The sequence below is a fragment of the Macrobrachium nipponense genome, chromosome 29 (assembly GCF_015104395.2).
Source record: "Macrobrachium nipponense isolate FS-2020 chromosome 29, ASM1510439v2, whole genome shotgun sequence".
Lineage (NCBI taxonomy): Eukaryota > Metazoa > Arthropoda > Malacostraca > Decapoda > Palaemonidae > Macrobrachium > Macrobrachium nipponense.
In genome coordinates, this window is record NC_061092.1 from 9,550,346 (window position 1) to 9,572,029 (window position 21,684).

General features: G+C 40.2%; 2 protein-coding genes and 1 pseudogene across 3 annotated transcripts in view; 1 reads left to right on the forward strand and 2 right to left on the reverse strand.

Annotated features, from left to right (window-relative positions):
- Positions 1-21,684, forward strand: part of LOC135206105 (cholesterol 7-desaturase nvd-like) — a 271,484-nt gene that overhangs the window by 97,273 nt on the left and 152,527 nt on the right. The window lies entirely within an intron of this gene.
- Positions 5,140-6,313, reverse strand: LOC135206008 (uncharacterized). Its single transcript, XM_064237180.1, has 2 exons — positions 5,834-6,313; positions 5,140-5,436 (listed from the first exon to the last, which is right to left on the reverse strand). The coding sequence occupies exons 1-2, from the start codon at positions 6,311-6,313 to the stop codon at positions 5,140-5,142; spliced, it is 777 nt and encodes a 258-aa protein (XP_064093250.1).
- On the reverse strand, positions 13,717-21,453 carry LOC135206010 (uncharacterized; annotated as a pseudogene).

A 21,684-nucleotide genomic window follows, 5' to 3' on the forward strand; every position in this document is an offset into this window, starting at 1 on the left:
CTTCTTCTTCTTCGTCTCTCACCTTCTGCCACTTCTTCTTTTTCTTCTTCTTTTTCTTCTTCATTTTTCGGTCTCACACCCTCAGCAAACTGCTTCTTTTCTTCTTCTGTCTTCTTTTCATTTCGTCTCTCACCCTCAGCCAACTGCTTCTTCCTTCTTCTTTTCTTCATGCTTCTGCATTTTCTTTCTTTCTCTTTCTGTTTTTTCGATCTCTTACCTCAGCACTGCTTCTTCTCTTCTTCTTCTTGCTTCTTCTTCCTTCTTTTTTTCGTCTTCCTCCTCAGCCACTGCTTCTTCTTCTTCTATTCTCTTCTCTGTTCTTCTTCTTTTTCGTCTCTTCCCCAGCACACTGCTTCTCCTTCTTCTTCTTCTCTCTTTCTTCTTTTCTTTCTTCTCTCCCGGCAGCCACTGCTTCTTCTCTCTTTTCTTCTCTTTCTTCTGGGTCTTCTTCTTAATTTTTTGTCTCTCACCCTCAGCCACTGCTTCTTCCTCTTCTTCTTCTTCTGGCTTCTTCTTCTTCTTCTTCTTACATTTTTCGTCTCTCCACCTCGACACTTGCTTTCTTCCTCTTTCTTCTTATTCTTCCTGCTGCTTTCTCTCTTCTTCTTTCTTTTCGGTCTCTCCCCTCAGCCACTGCTTCTTCTTTCTTTCTTCTTCTTCTGCTTCTTCTTCCTTTTTCGTCTCTTACTCAGCCACTGCTTTCTTTTCTTTTCTTTCTTCTTTCTTCTTCTTTTTCTTTTTTCTCTCTCACCCTCACGCCACGCTTCTTCTTCTTCTTCTTCTTCTTCTCCTCACCCCAGCCACTGCTTCTTTCTTCTTCTTCTGTTCTTCTATCTTCTTCTTCTTCTTTTTCGTTTCTCCACCCTACAGCCACTGCTTCTCTTCTTCATCATCTTCTTCGTTTTCGTCTCTCACCCTCAGGCCCACTGCTTCCTCTCTTCTTCTTCTTATTCTTCTTCATTCTTTTTCGCTCTCAATCCTCAGCCACTTCTTCTTCGCTTTCTTCCTTCTTCTTCTTATTCTTCTTCTTTTTTTCGTCTTCTCACCCTTTTTCAGCCACTGTCTTCCTCTTCTTTTTTTCTTCAACGTTCTTCTTCTTCCTTCTTCCTCCACCCTCAGCCACTGCTTCTTTCATTCTTTCTTATTTTTCGTTCTTCTTCTTTCTTCTTCTTAATTTTTTCGTCTCTAACCCCTCAGCCAACCACTGCTTTCTTTTTTCCCCCTTCTTCTTAGTTCCTTTTCTTCTTTTTCTTCTTCTTCTTCTTAATTTGTAGTCCCTGTCCACCCTCAGCCACTTGCTTTCTTCCTTCTTATTCTTATTCTTGCTTCTTCTTCTTTCTTTTTTCGTTCCTCACCCCTCAGCCACTGCTTCTTCTTCTTCTTCTTTCTTCTTCTTTCTTTCTTCTTTTCTTTTTCGTTCTTTACCCTTCAGCCACTGCTCTTTCTTTTCCCCTCTTTTATCCCTTTTTTTGTTCTTCTTCTTTTTTTCTTTTCTTTTTTTTCGTTTCTTCTTCACCCTCAGCCACTTCGCTTCTCTTCCTTCGTTCTTCTTCTTCTTCTTCTTTTCTTCTTCTTCCTCACCCTCAGCCACTGCTTCTTCTTTCTTTCCTTCTTCTTCTTCTTCTTATTCTTCTTCTTCTTCTTTTTCGTCCTCTCCACCCTCAGCCACTTGCTTCTTTCTTCTTCATCATTCCTTCTTTCGTTTTAGTTCTTCTTCACCCTTCAGCCAATGCTTTCCTTCTTCTTCTTTTTCCTGTCTTTATTCTTTTCTCTTTTTCGTCTCTACCCTCAGCCAACTGCTTCCTTCTTCTTCTTCTTCTTATTCTTTTTCTTCTTTTTTCGTCTCTCCACCCTCAGCCACTGCTTCTTTTCTTCTTCTTTTCTTTTCTTCTTCTTTTTCGTCTCTCACCCTCAGCCACTGCTTCTTTCTTCTTCTTTCTTCTTCTTCTTCTTTTTTCGTATCACCTCAGGCCAACTGCTTCTTCTTCTTCTTTTCTTTATTATTCTTCTTCGTTTTCGTTCTCTCAACCCTCCAGCCACTGCTTTCTTCTTCTTTCTTCTTCTTTCTTCTTCTTCTTCTTCTTTTTCGTCTCTCCGACCCTCAGCCACTGCTTGCCTCTTCTTCTTCTTCTTATTTTTTTTTCTTTCCTTCTTTTTCGTCTCTCACCCCTCAGCCACTGCTTCTATTCCTTCCATTTCGTTTCTTATTCTGTTTCCTTCTTCTTCCTTCTTCTTTTCTTTTTTCGTTCTCTCATCCTCAGGCCACTGCCTTTCCTCTTTCCTTCTTCTTCTTTTCTTTTCTTCTTCTCTTATTCTTCTTTTTTTCGTCTCTCACCCCTCATCCACTGCTTCTTCCTATTCTTCTTCTTCTTCTTCTTCTTCTTCTTTCTTCTCATCACCCCTTCAGACCACTGCTTCTTCCTCTTCTTTCTTCTTTCTTTCTTCTTCTTTTTCGTCTCTTCACCCTCAGCCACCCCTGCCTTTCTTTCCTTCTTTTCTTCTTATTATTCCTTCTTCTTCTTCTTCTTCTTCTTTTTTCGGTCTCTCAACACCCTCAGCCACTTCTTCTTCTTCTTCTTCTTCTTCTTCTTCTTCTTTTTCGTCTCTCACCTCAGCCACTGCTTCTTCTTCTTTCTTCTTCGTTCCTCGCACCCCTCAGCCACCCTGCCTTCTTTTCTTCTTCTTCTTCTTCTTCTTTCTTCTCACAACCTCAGCCACTCTGCTTCTCCCTTCTTATTTTCTTCTCTTTTTCGTCTCTCACCCTCAGCCACTGCTCCCCTTCTTCTTCTTTTCTTTTTTTCTTTCTTTTCTTATTCGTCTTCGTTCTTCACCCTTCCAGCCATTGCTTCTTCTTCTTCTTCTTCTTCTTCCTTCTTGCTTCTTTTTCGTCCTCTCACCCTCAGCCACGCTCTTTTTCCTCTCCTTCCCTTATTCTTCTTCTTCTTCTTCTTTCTTCTTTTTTTTCGTTCCCTCTCCACCCTTCAGCCACTTCTTCTTCTTCTTCTTCTTCTTTTTCTTCTTCTTCCCTTTTTCCCGTTCTCTCACCCTCCGCCCCTTGCTTCTTCTTCTTCCTTCTTCCTTTTTCTCTCCTCACCCTCAGCCACTGCTTCTTCTTCTTCTTCTTCTTCTTCTTCTTCTTCTTCTTCTCTCACCCTCCAGCCACTGCTTCTTCTTCTTCTTCTTCTTCCTTTTTGCCCTTTTTCGTTTTTTCTCTCAACCCTCAGCCACTTTTTTTTGCTCCTTCCCTCTGCTTCTTTTTCTTCTTCTTCTTCTTTCTTCTTCTTTCGCTCTCACCCTCCTTCCATTGCCTTCTTCTTCTTCTTCTTCTTCTTTCTTCTTCTTTTTCCTTCTTCTTTCCCTTTTCGTTCTTCTCACCCTCAGGCCACTGCTTCCTTCTTCTTTCTTCTTCTTATTCTTCTTTTTTGCTTCCTTATTCTTCTTCTTCTTTTTTCGTTTTTCTCTCACCCCTCCAGCCAACTGCCTTCTTCTTCTTTCTTCTTCTTTTTCTTCTTCCCTTCGTTTCTTCTTTTTCGTCTCTTACCCTCAGCCACTGCTTTCTTTTTTCTTCTTCTTCTTCTTCTTTTTCTTCTTTTTCGTCTCTCACCCTCAGCCACTGCTTCTTCTTCTTCTTCTTCTTCTTCTTCTTCTTCTTTTCTTCTTCTTCTTTTTCTTTTTTAATTTTTTCGTCCTCACCCTCAGCCACGCTTCTTCTTCTTCTTCTTCTTCTTCTTCTTCTTTTTCTTCTTCTTTCTTCCTTTTTTTTTTTTTTTTTTCGTTCTTTCTTCACCCTTCGCAGCCACCCTACTTGGTCTTCTTCTTCTTCTTCTTCTTCTTCTTCTTCTTTTTCGTCTCTCACCCTCAGCCACTGCTTCCTCTTCTTCTTCTTCTTATTCTTCTTCTTCTTTTTCGTCTCTCACCCTCAGCCACTTGCCTTTCTTTTTTCTTCTTCTTCTTTCTTCTTTTTTCTTTTTTTTCCCGTCTCCCTCCATTCCCTCAGCCACTGCTTCTTCTTCTTTCTTCTTCTTCTTCTTCTTCCCTTCGTTCCTTCTTCTTTCTTCTTCTCCCTCCACCCTCACCACCGCTTTCTTCTTCTTCTTCTTCTTCTTCTTCTTTTTCGTCCCTCGCCACCGCAGCCACTGCCTTCTTTTGTCTTCCCTTCACCATTCATTCTTCTTTCGTTTTTTCGTCTCTCCAAACCCTCAGCCACTGCTTTCCTTCTTCTTCCTTCTTCCTTTTATTCTTATTCTTTTTCTTTTTCGTCTCCTCACCCTCCACAGCCACTTGCTTCTTCTTCTTTTTTTTTTTTTCTTCTTCTTCATCCATCATTCTTCCTTTTTCGTTCCCCCCCCCCCCCCCCCCCCCCCTTCCCTTTTTTTCCAAACCCCTTCCAGGGCCCCACTGGGCTTCCTTCTTTTTTCTTCCTCTTCCCTTATTCTTCTTTCTTCTTTTTCGCTCTCACCCTCAGCCCTGCTTCCCTTTCTTCTTCTTCTTATTTTCTTTCTTTCTTTTTTCCTTCTTCTTCCCGCCCCTCACCACTGCTTCTTCTTCTTCTTCTTTTTCTTCTTTTTCTTCCCTTTTTTCGTTCTTCCTTCACCCTCAGCACCCTGCTTCTTCCTTCTTCTTCTTCTTATTTTTCTTCTTCTTTTTCGTCTCTCACCCACAGCCCTGCTTCTTTCTTCTTTCTTCTTTCTATTCTTCTTCTTGTTTTCGTCTCTCACCCTCAGCCCCTGCCTTTTCTTCTTCTTCTTCTTCTTCTTTCTTTCTTTTTCGTCTCTTTACCCTCAGCCACTGGCCTCCTTTTTTCTTCTTCTTCCTTCTTTCTTCTTCTTCCTTCTTCTTTCTTCTTCTTTCTTTTTCTTCCTCTCCTTCTTTTTCTTGCTTCTTTTTTCGTCTTCTTCCCCTTTTTCAGCCCACCCTGCTTCTTCTTCTTCTTCTTCTTTCTTCTCTTCTTCTTTTTTCGTCTCTCACCCCTCAGCCACTGCTTCTTCTTCTTCTTTTCATCTTCCCTTCGTGTCGTTTTCTCTCCACCCTCCAGGCCACTTGCTTCTTCTTCTTCTTCTTTTCGGTCTCTCACCCTCAGCCACTGCTTCCTTCTTCTTTTCTTCTTCTTATTTCCTTCTTACCTTCTTTTTCGTCCTCTCACCCTCCAGCACTGCTTCTTTTCTTCTTCTTCTTTTTCTGATTCTTCTTCTTCTTCTTCCTTCTTTTTTCGTCTCTCACCCTCAGCCACTGCTTCTTCTTCTTCTTCTTCTTCTTTTTATTCTTTTCTTCTTTTTCGTTTTTACTCTCACCCTCACCACTGCTTTTCTTCTTCTTCTTCTTATTCTTCTTCTTCTTTTTTCGTCTCTCCCACTCGCCACTCTTTTCTTCTTCTTCTTTCTTCTTCTTCTTCTTTCTTCTTCTTCTTCTTCTTCTTCTTTCTTTTTCGTCTCTCACCTTCAAGCCCCAACTGCTTCCTCTTCCTTCTTCTTCCTTATTTCTTCTTCTTCTTCTTTCTCTTTTCTTCTTATTCTTCTTCTTTTCCTCCTCTCACCCTCAGCCACGCTTCTTCTTCTTCTTCTTCTTCTTCTTCTTCTTCTTTGTTCTTCCTTCCCTTCATTCCCTTGCTTTTCTTCTTCTCTTCACTTCTTCATCGCCTTACTTCTTCTTCTTCTTTTCGTCTCCTCAGCACTCTTCACCAGCTTCTTCTTCTTCTTCTTTCTTCTTCTTCCTTCTTTTTTCGTCTCTCAACCCTCCATCCACTGGCTTCTTCTTCTTCTTCTTCTTCTTCTTCTTTCTATTCTTCTTGCTTCTTCTTTTTTTTCTTCTTCTTCGTCTTCTTTTCGTCTCTCACCCTCAAGCCTGCCTTCTTCTTCTTCTTCTTTCTCTGCTTCCTTCTTCTTCCTCCTTTTTTCGATCTCTCCACCCTCAGCCACTTGCTTCTTCTTTCTTTCTTCTTCTTCTTCTTACTTCTTCTTCTTCTTCTTTTTCTTTTTCGTCCACCCTCACCCTCAGCACATGCTTTTTCTTCTTCTTCTTCTTCTTCTTCTTCTTCTTTTTCTTTTGTCGTCTCATCACCCTCAGCCATGCTTCTTCTTCTTCTTCTTTTCTTCTTCTTCTTCTTCTTCTTCTTCTTCTTCTTCTTTTTCAGCTTCTCACCATTCAGCCACCTTGCTTTTTCTTTCTTCTTCTTCTTTCTTTTCGTCTTCTTCCTTCTTCTTCTCTTCTTCTTTTTCGACTCTCCACCCTCAACCACCTGCTTCTTCTTTCTGTTCTTCCTTCTTTTTCGTTCTTCTTCTTCTTCTTCTTCTTTTTTTCGTCTCTCAACCCTCATGCCACTGCTTCTTCTTCTTCTTCTTCTTCTTCCTTCGTCTTCTTCTTCCTTCACCCTTCAGCCACTGCTTCTTCTTCTTTCTTCTTCTTCTTCTTTTTCGTCTCTCCACCCTCTAGCCACTGCTTTTTCTTCTTCTTCTTCTTCTTTCTTCTTCTTCTTTCTTCTTTTTCGTCTCTCACCCTCATCCACCCTGCTTTTTCTTCTTCTTCTTCTCTTCCTTCTTCTTCTTCCTTCTTCTTCTTTCTTCTTTTAGCTCTCCACCCTCAGCCACTGCTTCTTACTTCTTCTTCTTCTTTTTTTCTTCTTCTTCTTCGTTCTTCTTTTTTTCGTTCTTCTTCACCCTCAGCCACTGCTTTTTTCTTCTTCTTCTTCTTCTTCTTCTTCTTCTTTTTTCCGTCCTCCTCAACCCTTAAGCCCTGCTTCTTCTTCTTCTTCTTCTTCTTCTTCTCTTAGGTCTCCTTACCCTCAAAGCCAAAAAAAAAACTGCTTCTTCTTTCTTCTTCTTCTTCTTCTTCCTTTTTCTTCTTCTTTCGTTCTTCTTCACCTCCGGCACTGGCTTTTTCTTCTTCTTCTTCTTCTTCCTTCTTTTTCGCTTCTTCTTTTTTTACGTCTCTTCCACCCTCAGCCACTTCTTCTTCGCTTCTTTCTTCTTCCTTCTTTTTCGTCTTTCTTCACCCTTCCCACTGCTTCTTCTTCTTCTTCTTTTTCTTGTTCTTCTTTCTTTTTCGTTTCTCACCCTCAGGCCACTGCTTCTTCTTCTTCTTCTTCTTCTTCTTCTTCTTCTTCCTTTTTCGTTCTCTCACCCCTCGCCACTGCTTCTTTTCTTCTTACTTCTTCTTCCTAAATTCTTCTTTTTCCGTCTTCTTCTTCTTTTTCACCCCCAGGGAGCTACACCCTCAGCCATGCTTTCTTCGCTTTTTTTCTTCTTTTTTCGTTCTTCTTCAAAACCCAACAACAACAACAAACCACACAACCAAAACAACACCACAACCTTCAACACACCAAAACACAAAAAGCCACCCAACACGAATTCCAAACCACAAAACAGAAAAATTCAAAACAACTTCAATTCCACAACTTAGAACGCAACTAGTTTTTCAAACAGATAAACAAAACAAAGACTCTCAACAAAAACAAACCCATAACAAAAAACAACAAAAAACAACAACACAAAAAAAAGCCCACAAACCAAAAGAAAAACCCGTCACAAAAAAGCAAATTTTACAAAACACATCACACCAGAACTTCACAAACACAGCAAAACAACACACAAACAACAAAACACACAAGCACTTAAAACTTCAACGAAAAAAAAAAAAAAACCACACAAACAGAACACACAACACACACCAACAATTCCACTTCAATTAACAAAAACACAAGAACATTAACAAACAAAGACACAAAAAACACACCCAACAATTTCACACACACACAAACCAACCAAAAAAAAAGACAAGTTCACACACAAAACAACAACAAAAAAGCAAAAAACACCACACCACACAAAACAAAACAAACAACAAAAAAACCAAAAAACACACCACCAAACAACAAAAAAAACACAAAAAAACACACACAAAACTTCACCCAACCAAAAAACAACACAACAACACAAACAAAACAAAACAAACAACACCCACAAAGGCATTACAACAGACAAACCAACACACAAAAACAACAACAACACAACAAACATTCACAAACAACAAACAAAAAGAACAATTCAACAACAAGGAAAACAGCTTTTTACACAGACAAAAAACATAAACACACCCAAACACATAACACAAACCCATAAAAACAAGCACACCCCAGACCAAACCACAAACAAAACAAACAACATTACACAAAATATTAAAAAAAAAACTTCAAAAACCACCATCAAAACACCAGTTAACACCCAAAACAAAACACAACACAAACCCCACAATTAACAAAACACAAAAAAACAAAAAATTCACCACAAAAACAACACCACAAATTCATTAAAAAAAAAAAAAAGAAATTACAACAACCCAAAAAACCAGCAAGCAAAAACAAATTAGGGCCTTTGCCCAAGCAAAAACAACAAACAAACCAAAAGATGTTCTTTTTTCACTGCCATCCAAACACACCAACATACCCCCCCCTCACAAAACAGCCAAACAACACAACAAAAGCCCTCCAAACACAGCACAAAAGAAACACAACCACCCCACCCTCTCATTTTTACATTCAAGAACCCTTCACAACACAAAACACCATTAACTATTAACCACAAAACAAACACAAAATTCCCAAAACGAAACAGAACAAGACTTCAACCAACCACACACCACCAAAAACACTTTACTTCACAAACCACACAACATTCTTTTCAAACAACCCAACAAAACAAACCCAACAAACAACACACACACGACAAAGGACGCACACACAAAACACCAAGCACGAAAAAAAAATAAAACACACCAAAAAAAAAAGACACATACACAACAACACAAAGAAACCAAACAAAATACAACCCATTGCAACCGCCAACCTCAAGGTTCAACAACCAGCAATTAAAACCAAACCAATTCAAAATTCAAAAAAATAAAATTAAAAGAACACTTCAAAAAACAACCAAAACACACATTCAAAAAAACAACACCATTCAAACAAAAAAGAAATTCCCAAAAAACGCCACACACTTCACACATTCTTGAAAAAACCGACAACACCAAACAAAGTACAAAACAACAGTAAACATCACTTAGCACAACCCAAGAAATAACAACAAAAAGATACACAATAACACACAACACAAACTCACCAGACATCACAACACAGAAAACCAAAAACACTCAAAACAACAAAAAACCATCAAAAACCCTTCATTCCACTTGCTTGCTTCTTCTTCTTCTTCTTCTTCTTTTTCGTCTCCTCACCCTCAGGCCACTTGCTTTTTCTTCCTTCTTCTTCTTCTTATTCTTCTTTTTTCTTCTTCTTCTTTTTCGTCTCTCACACCCTCAGCCACTCTTCTTCTTCTTATTCTTCTTCTTCTTCTTCCTTCTTTTTTCGTTCTTCTTCACCCTTTTTCACCAATGCTTCCTCTTCTTATTCTTCTTCTTCTTTTCGGTCTCACACCCTCAGCCAGTGCTTCTCTTCTTCCTCTTCGGAATTTCTTCTTCTTCTTTTCGTTCTTCTTCACCACCTTCAGGCCACTGCTTCGTTCTTCTTTTTCTTTCTTCTTAATTCCTTCTTCTTCCCTTTTTCGTCTCTCCCCTCAGCCACTTGCTTCCTTCCCTTCTTCTTCCTTCTTCTTCTTCTTACTTCATTCTTCTTTTTTTCGGTACTCTCCACCCTCAGCCCTGCTTCTCTTCTTCTTCTTCCTTATTCCTTCTTCTCTTCTTCTTTTCGTCTTCTTCAACCTTATCAGCCACTCTCTTCTTATCTTCTTCTTCTTCTTCTTCTTCTTCTTCTGTTTTTATTCTTCCTTCTTCTTCCTTCTTCATTTTCGTCTCTCCCCTCAGCCACTGCTTCTTCTTCTTCTTCTCTTCTTATTTCATTCTTCTTCTTTTTCGTCGCTCACTCCCTCACACTGCCTTCTTCGTCTTCTTCTTCTTCTTATTCTTCTTCTTTTTCACGGGGGGGTCTCTCCACCCTCAGCCCACTGCTTCTTCTTATTCTTCTTCTTCTTTTTCGTTCTTCTTCACCTTCAGCCACTGTGCTTTCTTCTTCTTCTTTCTTCTTATTCTTCTTCTTTTTCCGTCTCTCACCCTCCAGCACCACTGCTTCCTCTTCTTTTCTTCTTCTTTATTTTTTCCGTTCTCTTTTCACCCTTTTCAGTTTTACTGCTTCCTCTTCTTCTTCTCTTATTCTTCTTCTCCTTTTTCGCTCTCAAAAACCTCAGCCCACTGCTTCTTCTTCTTCTTCTCTTCTTCTTTTTCGTCTCTCACCCTCAAGCCACTGCTTCCCTTATTCTCTTTTCTTCTTCTTCTTCTTCTTCTTCTTTTTCGTAAATCCTCAACCCTTCAAAGCCACTGCTTCTTCTTCTTTCTTCTTCTTCTTATTCTTCTTCTTTCTTTTTCTCTCTCAAAAAAAACCCTCAGCTACTGCTTTCTTCTTCTTTCGTCTTTTCTTTCTTCTTCTTCTTCTTCTTCTTTTTCGTCTCCTCACCCTCAGCCAACTGCTTCCTCTTCTTAAATTCTTCTTCTTCTTTTTTCGTCTCTCCAACCCTCATAAAAAAACTGCTTGCCTCTTCTTCTTCTTCTTAATTCTTTCTTCTTCTTTTTCGTCCCCCCCCCCCCCCTCTCACCCTCAAGCCAAAAACTGCTTCTAATCTTCTTCTTCTTTCTTCTTCTTCTTCGTCTTTTTTCGTCCTCTCAACCCTTAGCCACTGCTTCTATTCTTCTTCTTCTTCTTCTCTTCTTCTTTTTTCGTCCTCTCACCCTCTCCGTGCTTCTTCTCTTCTCTTCTTCTTCTTTTTCGTCTCTCAAACCTCAAAAAGCCACTGCTTCTTCAATTCTTCTTCTTCTTCTTCTTCTTTCTTCTTCTTTCTCTTCTTCTTCTTCTTCTTTTTCGTCTCACACCCGTCAGCCATGCTTCTTCCACAAAACATCCAAAAACTCAACCCTCAAGTAACTGCTTCTCTTCTTCTTCTTCTTAATTCTTTCTTCTTCTTTTTCGTCTCTCACCCTCCAGCCAACTGCTTCTCTTCTTCTCTTCTTCTTCTTATTAAAAACTTCTTCCTTATTTTTCGTCTCTCAACCCTCAGCCCACTGCTTCTTCCCCTTCTTGTTATTAAATTCCTCTTCTTTTCGTCCTCACCCCTCAGCCAAACTGCTTCTTCTTCTTCTTCTTCTTCTTTTCTTCTTCCTTCTCTTTCTTCTTCTTCTTCTTCTTTTTCGTCTCTCACGCCTCAGAGCAACTGCTTCCTCTTCTTCTTCTTCTTATTCTTCTTCTTCTTTTTCCGTCTCTCCAACCCTCAGCCAACTGCTTCTTCTTCTTCTTATTATTCTTTCTTCTTCTTTTTCGTCTCTCAACCCTCAGCCCTGCTTCTTCTTCTTCTTCTTCTTCTTCTTCTTCTTCTCTCTCTTCTTCTTTTTCGTCTCTCCAACTCTAAGCCATTGCTTCCTCTTCTTCCCTTCTTCTTCTTCTTTTCTTCTTCTTCTTCTTTCTTCTTTTTTCGTATCTCGAACCCTCAGCCTGCTTCTTCTTCTTCTTCTCTTCCTTCTTCTTCTTCTTTTTTCGTCTCTCACCCTACTGCCACTGCTTCTTCTGTCTTCTTCTTCTTCTTCTTCTTCTTCTTCTTCTTCCCGAAACTAAATCACCCTCCAGCCAAAACTGCTTCTTCTTCTTCTTCTTCTTCTTCTTCCTTCTTTTTCGTATCTCAACCCTCAAGCACTTCTCTTTTCTTCTTCTTTCTTCTTCTCTTCTTCTTTCTTTTTCGTCCTCTCCAACCCTCAGAAACCAACCTGCTTCTTCTTCTCTTCTTTCTTTTTCGTCTCTCACCCTCACCACCCCAAGCTTCTTCTTCTTCTTCTTCTTCAACACGCTCTTCTCTTCTTCTTCTTCTTCAACCGTTCAACTCACCCTCAGCCACTGCTTTTTCCTTCTTTTCTTCTTCAACCACTTCAACACTTTTTGTCATCTAGCCCCTCAAGCCACTGCTTCTTCTCTTCTTCTTCTTCTTCTTTTTTCTTCTTCTTTTCGTAATCTTACCCTCAAAGCCAACTGCTTTCTTTTTTTCTTCTTCTTCTTCTTTTTTTCTTTTTTTTCAACGGGGGGGGCGATTCAACCCTCAAGCCATGCACTTCTTATTCTTAAAATTCTTCACTTCACTTATTCTCTAAACCCTCACCACTGCTTCTTCTTCGTCGTCTCTTCTTCTTCTTCTTCTTCTTCTTCCTTTTTCGTATCTCAACCCTACAGCCAAACTGCGTGCTTCTTCTTCTTCCTTCAAAGGCTTCTTATTCTTATTCTTAAAAAAATTTTTCGTCCTAAATCACCCTCCAAGCCACTGCTTCTTCTTCTTCTTCTTCTTCTTCTTTCTTCTTCTTCGTCTCTCAACCCTCCCAAAGCCACTGCTTCTTTCTTCTTCTTCTTCTTTAAAATTCTTCTTCTTCAAAACAAACTTGTTTCGACAACTCAACCCTCAATCCACTGCTTCTTCTTCTTCTTCTTCTTAAAAAAATTCTTCTTCTCTTCTTTTTCGTCTCAAACCACCCTCCACAACTGCTTCTTCTTCTTCTTCCTTCTTCTTCTTCTCTTCTTTCTTTTCGTATCTCACCCTCAGCCACTGCTTCTTCTTCTTCTTCTTCTTCTTCTTCTTAATCCCTTTTTTCGACCCCTCAAAATCCAAACAACCTCAAGCCAAATGTTCGTTCTTCTTCTTCTTCTTCTTCTTCTTCTTCTTCTTCTTCCTTTTCCTCTCTCACCCTAAGCACTGCGTCTTCTTCTCACTTCACCTTATTTCTTCTGTCTTCTTCTTAATTTTTCTCAGAAGCACCCTCAGCCAAACTGCTCTTCTTCTTCTTCTTCTTCTTCTTCTTCTTTTTACGTCTCTCCACCCTCAGCCATCTTCTTCTTCTCTTCTTCTTATCTTCTTCTTCTTTTTCGTCTATCAAACCCTCCCAGCCACTGCTTCTTCTTCTTCTTCTTCTTTATTCTTCTTCTTCTTCTTTTTCCAATCAAAACTCGCCCTCAGCCAACTGCTTCTTTCTTCTTCTTCTTCTTTCTCTTCTTCTTCTTCTTCTTCTTAATTTTTCCTCACTCACACTCAACCACTGCTTCTTTTCCTTAAATTCCTTCACTTATTTTTTCGGGTCTCTCAACCTCAGCCACCTGGCTTCTTTCTTCTTCTTCTTCTCTTCTTCTCTTCCTTCTTCCGTCTCTCACACCTCAGCCACCTGCTTCTTCTTCTTCTTCTTCCTTAATTCTTCTTCTTCTTTTTCGTCTCTCCACCCTCAGCCACTGCTTCCTCTTCTTCTTCCCTTCCTTAATTCTTCTTCTTCTTTTTCGTCTCTCAACCCTCAGGCCACTGCTTCTTCTTCCTCTTCTTCTTCAACTTTTTCGGTCTCTCCACCCTCAAAAAAAAAAAGCCACTGCTTCTGCACTTCCTTCTTCTTCTCTCTTCTTCTTCTTCTTCTTTTTTCGTCTCTCCACCCTCAGCCACTGCTTCTTCTTCTCTTCTTCTTAATTCTTCTTCTTCTTTTTAGTCTCTCAAAACCCTCAGCCAACTGGCTTCCTCTTCTTCCTTCTTCTTATTCTTCTTCTTCGTTTTTCGTCCTCTCACCCGTCCCATCCCAGCTTCTTCTTCTTCTCTTCTTCTTCTTCCATTTTTCGTCTCACCCGCGGCCACTCTTCTTCGCTTCTTCTTCTTCCTTCTTTTCGTTCTTCTTCACCCTTCAGCCACTGCTTCTTTCTTCTTCTTCTTCTTATTCTTCCTTTTTCTTCTTTTTCTCTTCACCCTCAGCCACTGGCTTCTTCTTCTTCTTCTTCTCTTCGGTTCTTCTTCTTTCCTTCTTATTCTTCTTCTTCTTTTTCCGTCTCTCACCCTCAGCCACTGCTTCTTCTTCTTCTCTTCTTCCCCTTCTTATTTCCCCATCGTCTTCTTCCTTCTTTTTCGGGTCTTCGCACCCTCATCCACTGCTTCTTCTTCTTCTTCTTATTCTTCCTTCTTTTCTTTTTCGTCTCTCACCCTCAGCCCCACTGCTTTTTCTTCTTCTTCTTCTTGTCTTCTTTTCCTTTTTCGTTCTTTCTCACCCTTCATTGCCACTTGCTTCCTTCTTCTTCTTCTTTTTCTTAATTCTTCTTCTTTTTCGTCTATCAACCCTCAGCCACTGCTTTTTCTTCTCTCTTCTTCTTCTTATTCACTTTCTTCTTTTCCGTTGCTCTTCACCTTCAGCACTGCTGTTCCTTCTTCTTCTTTCTTCTTCTTCTTCCCTTATTTTTTCGTCCTCTCACCCTCAGCACTGGCTTCTTCTTCTCTTCTTCTTCTTCTTTCTTCTTCTTCTTTTCCGTCTCTTCCCCCTCAGCCACCTGCTTCTTCTCTCTTCTCTTCTTCTTCTTCTTCTTCTTCTTTTTTCTTTTTTTTCGGGGCTTTTCTTATTCTTCACCACTGCTTCTCTTCCTTCTTCTTCTTTTTTCTTGCTTCTTTTTTCTTCTTCGTTTTCGACTCCACCCTCAGCCACTGGCTTCCTCTTCTTCTCTTCTTATTCTTCTTTCTTCTCTTCTTCTTCTTCTTCTTCCTTTCGTTTCCCTTATTCAACCCTCAGCAACTGGCTTGCCTCTCTTCTTCTTATTATTCTTATTCTTTTTCTGTTTTCGTCTCTCACCCTCAGACCCACTGCTTCTTCTTCTTATTCTTCTTATTCTTCTTCTTTCTTTTTCGTCTCTCACCCTTTTTCAGACCAATGCTTCTTCTTCTTCTTCTTCTTTGTGGTAGTTTTTTTCGTCTCCCTTATTCCTCAGCCCACTGCTTCTCTTCTTTTCTTCTTCTTCTTTTTTCTTCTTATTTTTCTTCTTCGTTTTTTCGTCTCTCACAACTCAAGCCACTGCTTTCCTCCCTTTCTTATCCCTTCGCTTTCCTTCTTCTTTTCTTCTCTTCTTATTTTTCTTCCTTTTCGGCTCTCACCCTCAGCCAACTGCTTCCTCTTCTTCTTCTTTCTTATTCTTCTTCTTCTTTTTCGTCTCTCACCCTCAGCCACTGCTTCTTCTTTTATTCTTCCTTATTTCTTTCTTCTTTTTCGTCCTCTCTCCCCGCCATTGCTTCTTCTTCTTCCTTCTCTTCTCTTCTTCTTCTTCTTCTTCTTCTTCTTTTTTTCGTCTCTCACCCTCACCACTGCTTCTTCTTCTTATTCTTCTTCCTTCTTCTTCTTCTTCTTTTCATTCTTTTTCCTTCTTCTTCTTTTTCGTCTCTCAACCCTCAGCCCACTGCTTTCTTCTTCTTCTTCTTCTCCTTCTTATTCTTCTTCTTCTTTTTCGTTCTTCTTCACCCTTTTCAGCACTGCTTCTTCCTTCTTCTTTTTCACCCTTTCTTAATTCTTCTTCACTTTTTCGTCTTTCTTCCCCTTCAGCCACTGCTTCTTTCTTCTTCTTCTTTCTGTGCATTCCTTCGCTTCTTCTTCTTATTCTTCTTTCTTCTTTTTCGTTTTTCTCCTCACCCTCAGCCACTGCTTCTTCTTCTTCCTTCGTTCTTATTCCTTCTTCTTTCCTTTTTTCCGTGTCTCTCACCCTCAGCACTTGCAACTGCTTCTTCTTCTTCTTCTTCTTCTTCTTTCCTTTTTTTTTTTTCTTTTCGTTCTTCTTCACCATTCCAAAGCCCCCCCCCACTGCTTCTTCTTCTCTTCTTCTTTTCTTTCTTTTCTTTTTTCGTCTCTTCACACCCTCAGCCACGTGCTTCTTCTTCTTCCTCTTCTTCTCTTCTTCTTATTCTTTCGTCTCTCACCCTCAGCCAATGCTTTCTTCTTCTTCTTCGTCTTCTTCTTCTTTCTTCTTTTTTCTTTTTTCGTCTCTTATCCTCAGCCACTGCTTCTTCTTCTCTTCTTCTTCTTTCTTTTCGTCTTCTTTTTCTTGCTCGTTTTCGTCTCTCACCTCATCCACTGCTTTCCTCTTTCTCTTCTTCTTCTTCTTCGTTCTTCTTCTTCTTCTTCTTCTTCCTTTTCGTCTCTCACCCTCAGCCACTGCTCCTCTTCTTCTTCTTCTTATTCTTTCTTCTTCTTTTTCCGTTTTCTCTCACCCTTCAGCCACTTGCTTCTTCTTTTTATTCTTCTATTCTTCTTCTTTTCGGGGCCAGATACAACCCTCAAGACACTGCTTCTTCTTCTTCTTCTTCCTTCTTCTTCTTCTTCTTCTTCTTCTTCTTTTTCGTTCCTTCTTCACCCTTCGGCCACTGCTTCTTCTTCTTCTTCCTTCTCTTCTTCTTCTCTTCTTATTCATCTTCTCTTCTCTTTTTCGTCCTCACCCGCCGCCACTGTTCTCTCTTCTCTTCTTCTTCTATTCTTCTTTCTTTCTTTTTCGTTCTTCTTCACACCTTCAGCCACTGCTTCTTCTTCTTACTTCTTCTTCTTATTCTTCTTCTTCCTTTTTCGTCTCTCACCCTCAGCCAACTGCTTCTTCTTCTTCTTCTATCTTCATCTTCTCTTCTTCTTCTTTATTCTTCTTTTCTTCTTTTTCGTTCTTCTTTTCACCCTTCAGCCCGTGCTTCTCTTCTTCTTCTTCTTCTTCTTCTTCTTCTTTTTTCGTCTCTCACTCCTCGCCAATGCTTCTTCTCTTCCTTTCTCTTCTTCTTCTTCTTCTTCTTTTTCGTCTCTCCCATCAGCCACTGCTTCTTACTTTCTTCTTCTTTTCTTATTCGTCTTCTTCTTTTCGTCTCTCACCCTTCACCACTGCTTCTTCTTCTTCTTCTTTCTTATTCTTCTTCTTTTTTTTTGTCTCCTTCCCCTTCAGCCACTGCTTCTTCTTTCTTCTTTTCTTCTTCTTCTTTTTCGTCTTCCTTCACCCTTTTCAGCACTGCTTGCTTCTTCTTCTTCTCTCTTCTTCTTCTCTTTTTCGTCTCTCACCCTCAGCCACTGCTTTCTCTTCTTCTTCTCTATTCTTCTTCTTCTTATTCTCTTCTTCTTCTCTTCTTTTTCGTCCTTCTCCCCCCCAGCCACGCTTCTTCTTCTTCTTCTTCTTCTTTCTTTTTTTTCATCTTCGCTTCACCCTTCACCACTGCTTTCTTCTTTCTTCTTCTTCGTCTTCTTCTTCTTTTTTCTTTTTCTTTTTTTTCCGTTCTTCCTTTATCCCTTCAGCCACTGCTTCTTTCTTCTTCTTCCTTCTTCTTCTCTTCTTCTTCTTTTTTCGTTTTCCTCCTCTCACTCCTCAGCCAACTGCTTCTTCTTCTTCTCTTTTTCGGTCTGCTTACCCTCAGCCCTGCTTCTTCTTTCTTCTTCTTCTTCTTTCCTCTTTTTCTTTTTTTCGTCTCTCCCCTCAAGCCACTGCTTCTTCTTCTTCCATCATCTTCTTCGTTTTCGTCTCTCACCTCCACCCCACTGCTCTTCTTCTCTTCTTTTCTTCACCATTCAGCCCTTCTTCTTGTTCTTGTTCTTGTTTTTGTTCTTCTTCTTCTTCTTCTTCTTCTTCTTGCTTCTTCTTTCTTCTTCTTCTTTTTCGTCTTCTCAACCTTCAGCCCCTGCTTCTTCTATCTTCTTCTTCTTTTTCCGGTTCTTCTTCACCCTTTTTCAGCCACTTGCGTCTTCTTCGTCTTCTTCTTCTTCTTCTTCTTCTTCTTCTTCTTTTTCGTCTCTCACCCTCAGCCACTGCTTCTTCTTCTTCTTCTTCTTCTTTCTTCTTTCTTCTTCTTCTTCTTTTTCGTCTCTCACCCTCAGCCACTGCTTCTTCTTTCTTCTTCTTTCTTCTTCTTCTTTTTCTTTCTTCTTTTTTCAGGGGGGGGGTCCTCTCACACCCTCAGCCCTGCGTCCTTCTTCTTCTTCTTCTTTTCTTCTTCTTCTTCTTCTTCTTATTTTTCGTCTCTCTTCAACCCTCAAGCCACTGCTTCTTCTTTCTTCTCTCTTACTTCTTCTTTCTTCTCTCTTCTTCTTCTTCTTTTTTTTTCTTCTTCTTCTTCTTTCTTTTTTTTTCGTCTTCCTCACCCTCGCCCACTGCTTCTTCTTCTTCTTCTTCCTTATTCGTCTTCTTTTCTTTTTCGTCTCTCCACCTCACCCGCTTTTCTTCTTCTTCTTCTTCTTATTTCTTCTTCTTCTTCTTTTTCGTTCTCTCACCCTCAGCCACTGCTTCTTCTTCCTTCTTCTTCTTCTTCCTTCTTCTTCTTCTTCTTTTCGTTCTTCTTCACCCTTCAGCACTGCTTCTTCTCTCTTCTTCTTCTTCTTCTTCTTTTTCGTCTCCTACCCTCAGCCACTGTTCTTCTTCTTAGTCTTCTTCTTCGTTCTTCTTCTTCATTCAACCCTAAGCCACTGCGTCTTCTTCTTCTTCTTCTTCTTTCTTCCTTCTCTCTTTCTTCTTATTATTATAATTATTCGTCTCTTCACCCTTCAGCCACTGCTTCTTCTTCTTCTTCTTCTTCTCTTCTTCTCTTCTTCTTCTCTTTTTCGGCTCTTCACCCTCAGCCACTGCTTCCTTCTTCTTGCTTCTTCTTATTCTTCTTCTTCTTTTCGTTCTTCACCCCTTTTTCAGACCACTGCTTCTTCTTCTTGCTTCTTCTTATTCTTCTTCTTCTTTTCTTTTTCGTCTCCTCCCCCTCCCCCAGCCACTGCTTCTTCTTCTTCTTCTTCTGGCTTTCCGTCTTCTTCACACTTCAGCCACTTAGCTTCATCTCTTCTTCTTCTTCTTTTTCGTCTCTCACCCTCAAGCCACTGCTTCTTCTTCTTCTTCTTCTCTGCTCTTCTCTTCTTCTTCTTCTTTTTCGTCTCTCCAACCCTCAGCCACTCTTCTTCTTCTTCTTCTTTCTTTATTCTTCTTCTTCTGTTTTCGTCTCTCTCTCACCCTCAGCCACTTCCTGCTCCTCTTCTTCCTTTCTTCTTATCTTCTTCTTTTTTCCGTTCTTCTTCACCCTCACCCACTGCTTCTTCTTCTTCTTCGTTTTCGTCTTCTTCTTCTTTTCGCTCTCAACCCTCAGCCACTGCTTCTTCTTCTTTCTTCTTCTTCTCTTCTCTTCTTCTTCTCTTCTTCCTCTTTTTTCGTCTCTCTACCCTCAGCCACTGCTCTTCTTCTTCTTCTTCTTATTTATTCTTTTCTTCTTGTTTTCGTCTCTCAACCCTCAGCCCACTGCTTCCTTCTTCTTCTTCTTCTTATTCTCTTCCTTCTTTTTCGTCTCTCACCCTCACCACTGCTTCTTCTTCTTTCTCTTCTTCTTCTTCTTTTTCGCTCGCACCCTCCAGACCATTCTTCTTCTTCTTCTTCTGCTTCTTCTTCTTCTTCTCTTTTCGTCTCTCCCACCTCAGCCACTGCTTCTCTTCTTCTTCTTCCTTAATCTTCTTCTTTTCTTATTTTTTCGTTCTTCTTCCACCCTTTTTCAGCCACCTGGCTTCTTCTTCTTCTTCTTCTTCCTTTCTTCTTCTTCTTATTCTTCTTCTTCTTTTCGTCTCTCACTCAGCCACTCTTCTTCTGGAGAGGCATCTTAGTTCTTATTCATCTTCTTCTTCTTCTTTTTCGTCTCTCTTCACCCTTCCGCCACTGCTTTTTCTTCTTCTTCTTATTCTTCTTCTTCTTTTTCCGTTCTTCTCACCCTTTTCAGCCACTGCTTTTTCTTCTCTTCTTCCTTCTTCTTTATGTCTTTCTTCTTCTTTTTCGTCCTTCACCTCGCCACTTGCTTTCCTCTTCCTTGACGGCACGCTTATTTTCTTTCCTTCTTTTTCGTCTCTCACACCCCTCAGCCACTGCTTTTTTCTTCTTTCTTCTTCTTCTTCTTTTCTTCTTCTTCTTTTTCGTTTTCTTCTTCACCCCTTCAGCCAATGCTTCCTCTCTTCTTCTTCTTCTTCTTCTTTTTTCGCTTCTTCACCCTTCAGCCACTGGCTTCTTCTTCTTCTTCTTTCTTCTTCTTCTTCTTCTTCTTTTTTCGTTCTCTCCACCCTCAGCCCACTGCTTCTTCTTCTCTTCTTCTTCTTCTTTCTTCCTTCTTCTTCGTTCTTTTTCGTCTCTTCATTCCTTTTTTTCAGCCACTGCTTCTTCTTCTTCTCTTCTTCTTCTTCTTCTTCTTCTTTTTCCATTTTTTTCCGTCTCTTTTTCCTCAGCCACCCTGCTTCTTCTTCTTCTTCTTCTTCTTTTCCTTCTTCTTTTTATTCTTTTCTTCGTTTTCGTCTTCTCACCCTTTTTCAGCCACTGCTTCCCTTCTTCTTCTTTCTTATTCTTCTTCTTCTTCTTCTTCTTCCTTCCTTTTCGTCTCCCTCCCCCAGCCACTGCTTCCTTTCTTCTTCTTTTCTTCTTATTCTTCCTTCTTCTTTTCGTCTTCTCACCCTTTTTCAGCCCTGCTTCTTCCTCTTATTCCCTTCGTATTCTTCTTCTCTTTTTCGGTTCTCACACCCTCAGTCGACGCGTCTTCTTCTTCTTCTTCTTCTTTTCTTTTCTTTTTTTTTTTCGTTCTCTTATCCCTACAGCCACGTTTTCTTCTTCTTCTGCTTCTTCTTCTCTTCTTTCTTCTTCTTTTTCTTCATTCGTTTTCGTATCTTTCACCCTTCAGCCCTGCTTCCTCTTCTTCTCTTCTTCTTCTTCTTCTTTCTTCTTCTTCTTCTTTTCCTTTTTCCGTCTCTCCTCACCCTCAGCCACTGCTTCTTCTTCTTCTTTTCTTCTATTCTTCTTCTTCTTTCTTTTTTCGTCTCTCACCCTCAGCCACTGCTTCCTTCTTCTTATTCCTTCTTATTCCACTTCTTCTTCTTGTTCGTCTCTCACCCGCAGCCACCTTGCTTCTTCTTCTTTTTCTTCTTCTTCTTCTTCTTTCTTCTTCTCTTCCTTCTCTCCACCCTCAGCCACTTGCTTCTTCTTCTCTTCTTCTTCTTCTTCTTCTTCTTCTTATTCATTCTTTTCTTCCTTTCTTCTTTTTCGTTTCGCTCACCCCCTCAGGCCACTGCTTCTTCCTTCTTTCTTCGCTTCTTCTTCTTATTCTTCTTCTTCTTCTTTTCGTCTCTCAACCCTCAGGCCCTGCTTCTTTTCTTCTTACTTCTTCGTTCTATTCTTCTTCTTCTTGGGAGTCTTCTTCACCCTTCAGCACTGCTTTCTTCCTTATTCTTCTATTCCTTCTTCTTCTTTTTTCGTCTCTCACTCTCAGCCACGCTTCTTCTTCTCTTCTTCTTCTTCTCTCTTTCTTCTTCTTTTCCGTCTCTCCACCCTCAGCCACTCTTCTTCTTCTTCTTCTTCTTTCTTCTTCTTCTTCTTTTTCGTTCTTCTTCCACCCTTCAGCCACGCTCTTCCTTTCTTCTTCTTCTTCTTCTTTTTCTTCTTTTTCTTTTTTTTCGTCTCTTACCCTCAGCCTGGCCTATGCGTTCTTTTTTCTTCTTCTTCTTCTTTTCTTTTTTTCGTCTCTCACACCTCAGCCACTGCTTCTTCTTCTTCTTCTTCTTCTTCTTCTCTTCCTCTTCTCACCCTTCAGCCACTTGCTTCTTCTTCTTCTTCTTCTTCTCTTCTTCTTCTTCTTTTCGTTTCTTCTTACACTTTTTTTTCAGCCCACTTCTCTTCTTCATTCATCATCGCCCGTCAGGGGGAAGTCTCTCACCCTCAGCCACTGCTTCCTCTCTCTCTTCTTCTTATTCTTCTTCTTCTTTTTCGATCTTCTTCCCCTTCAGCACTGCTTCCCCTCTTCTTCTTCTTTTCTTATTCTTCTTCTTCTTTTTCGTCTCTCAAACCCTCAGCCACTGCTTCTTCTTCTTCTTCTCTCTTCTTCTTCTTTTCGGCTTCTTCACCCTTCAGCCACT

Bases quoted from the DNA above. Each gene is read 5' to 3' on its own strand.
- LOC135206008 (XM_064237180.1), bottom strand. From the start codon at position 6,313: ATGAGGGTTGAGAGACGAAAAAAAGAAGAAGAAGAAGAAGAAGAACGA. The intron at 5,437-5,833 runs GTGAGAGACGAA...TGGGGCTTGAAG, and splicing joins AGAAGAAGGCAGGCTTGAGG to GTGAGAGACGAAAAAGAAAG.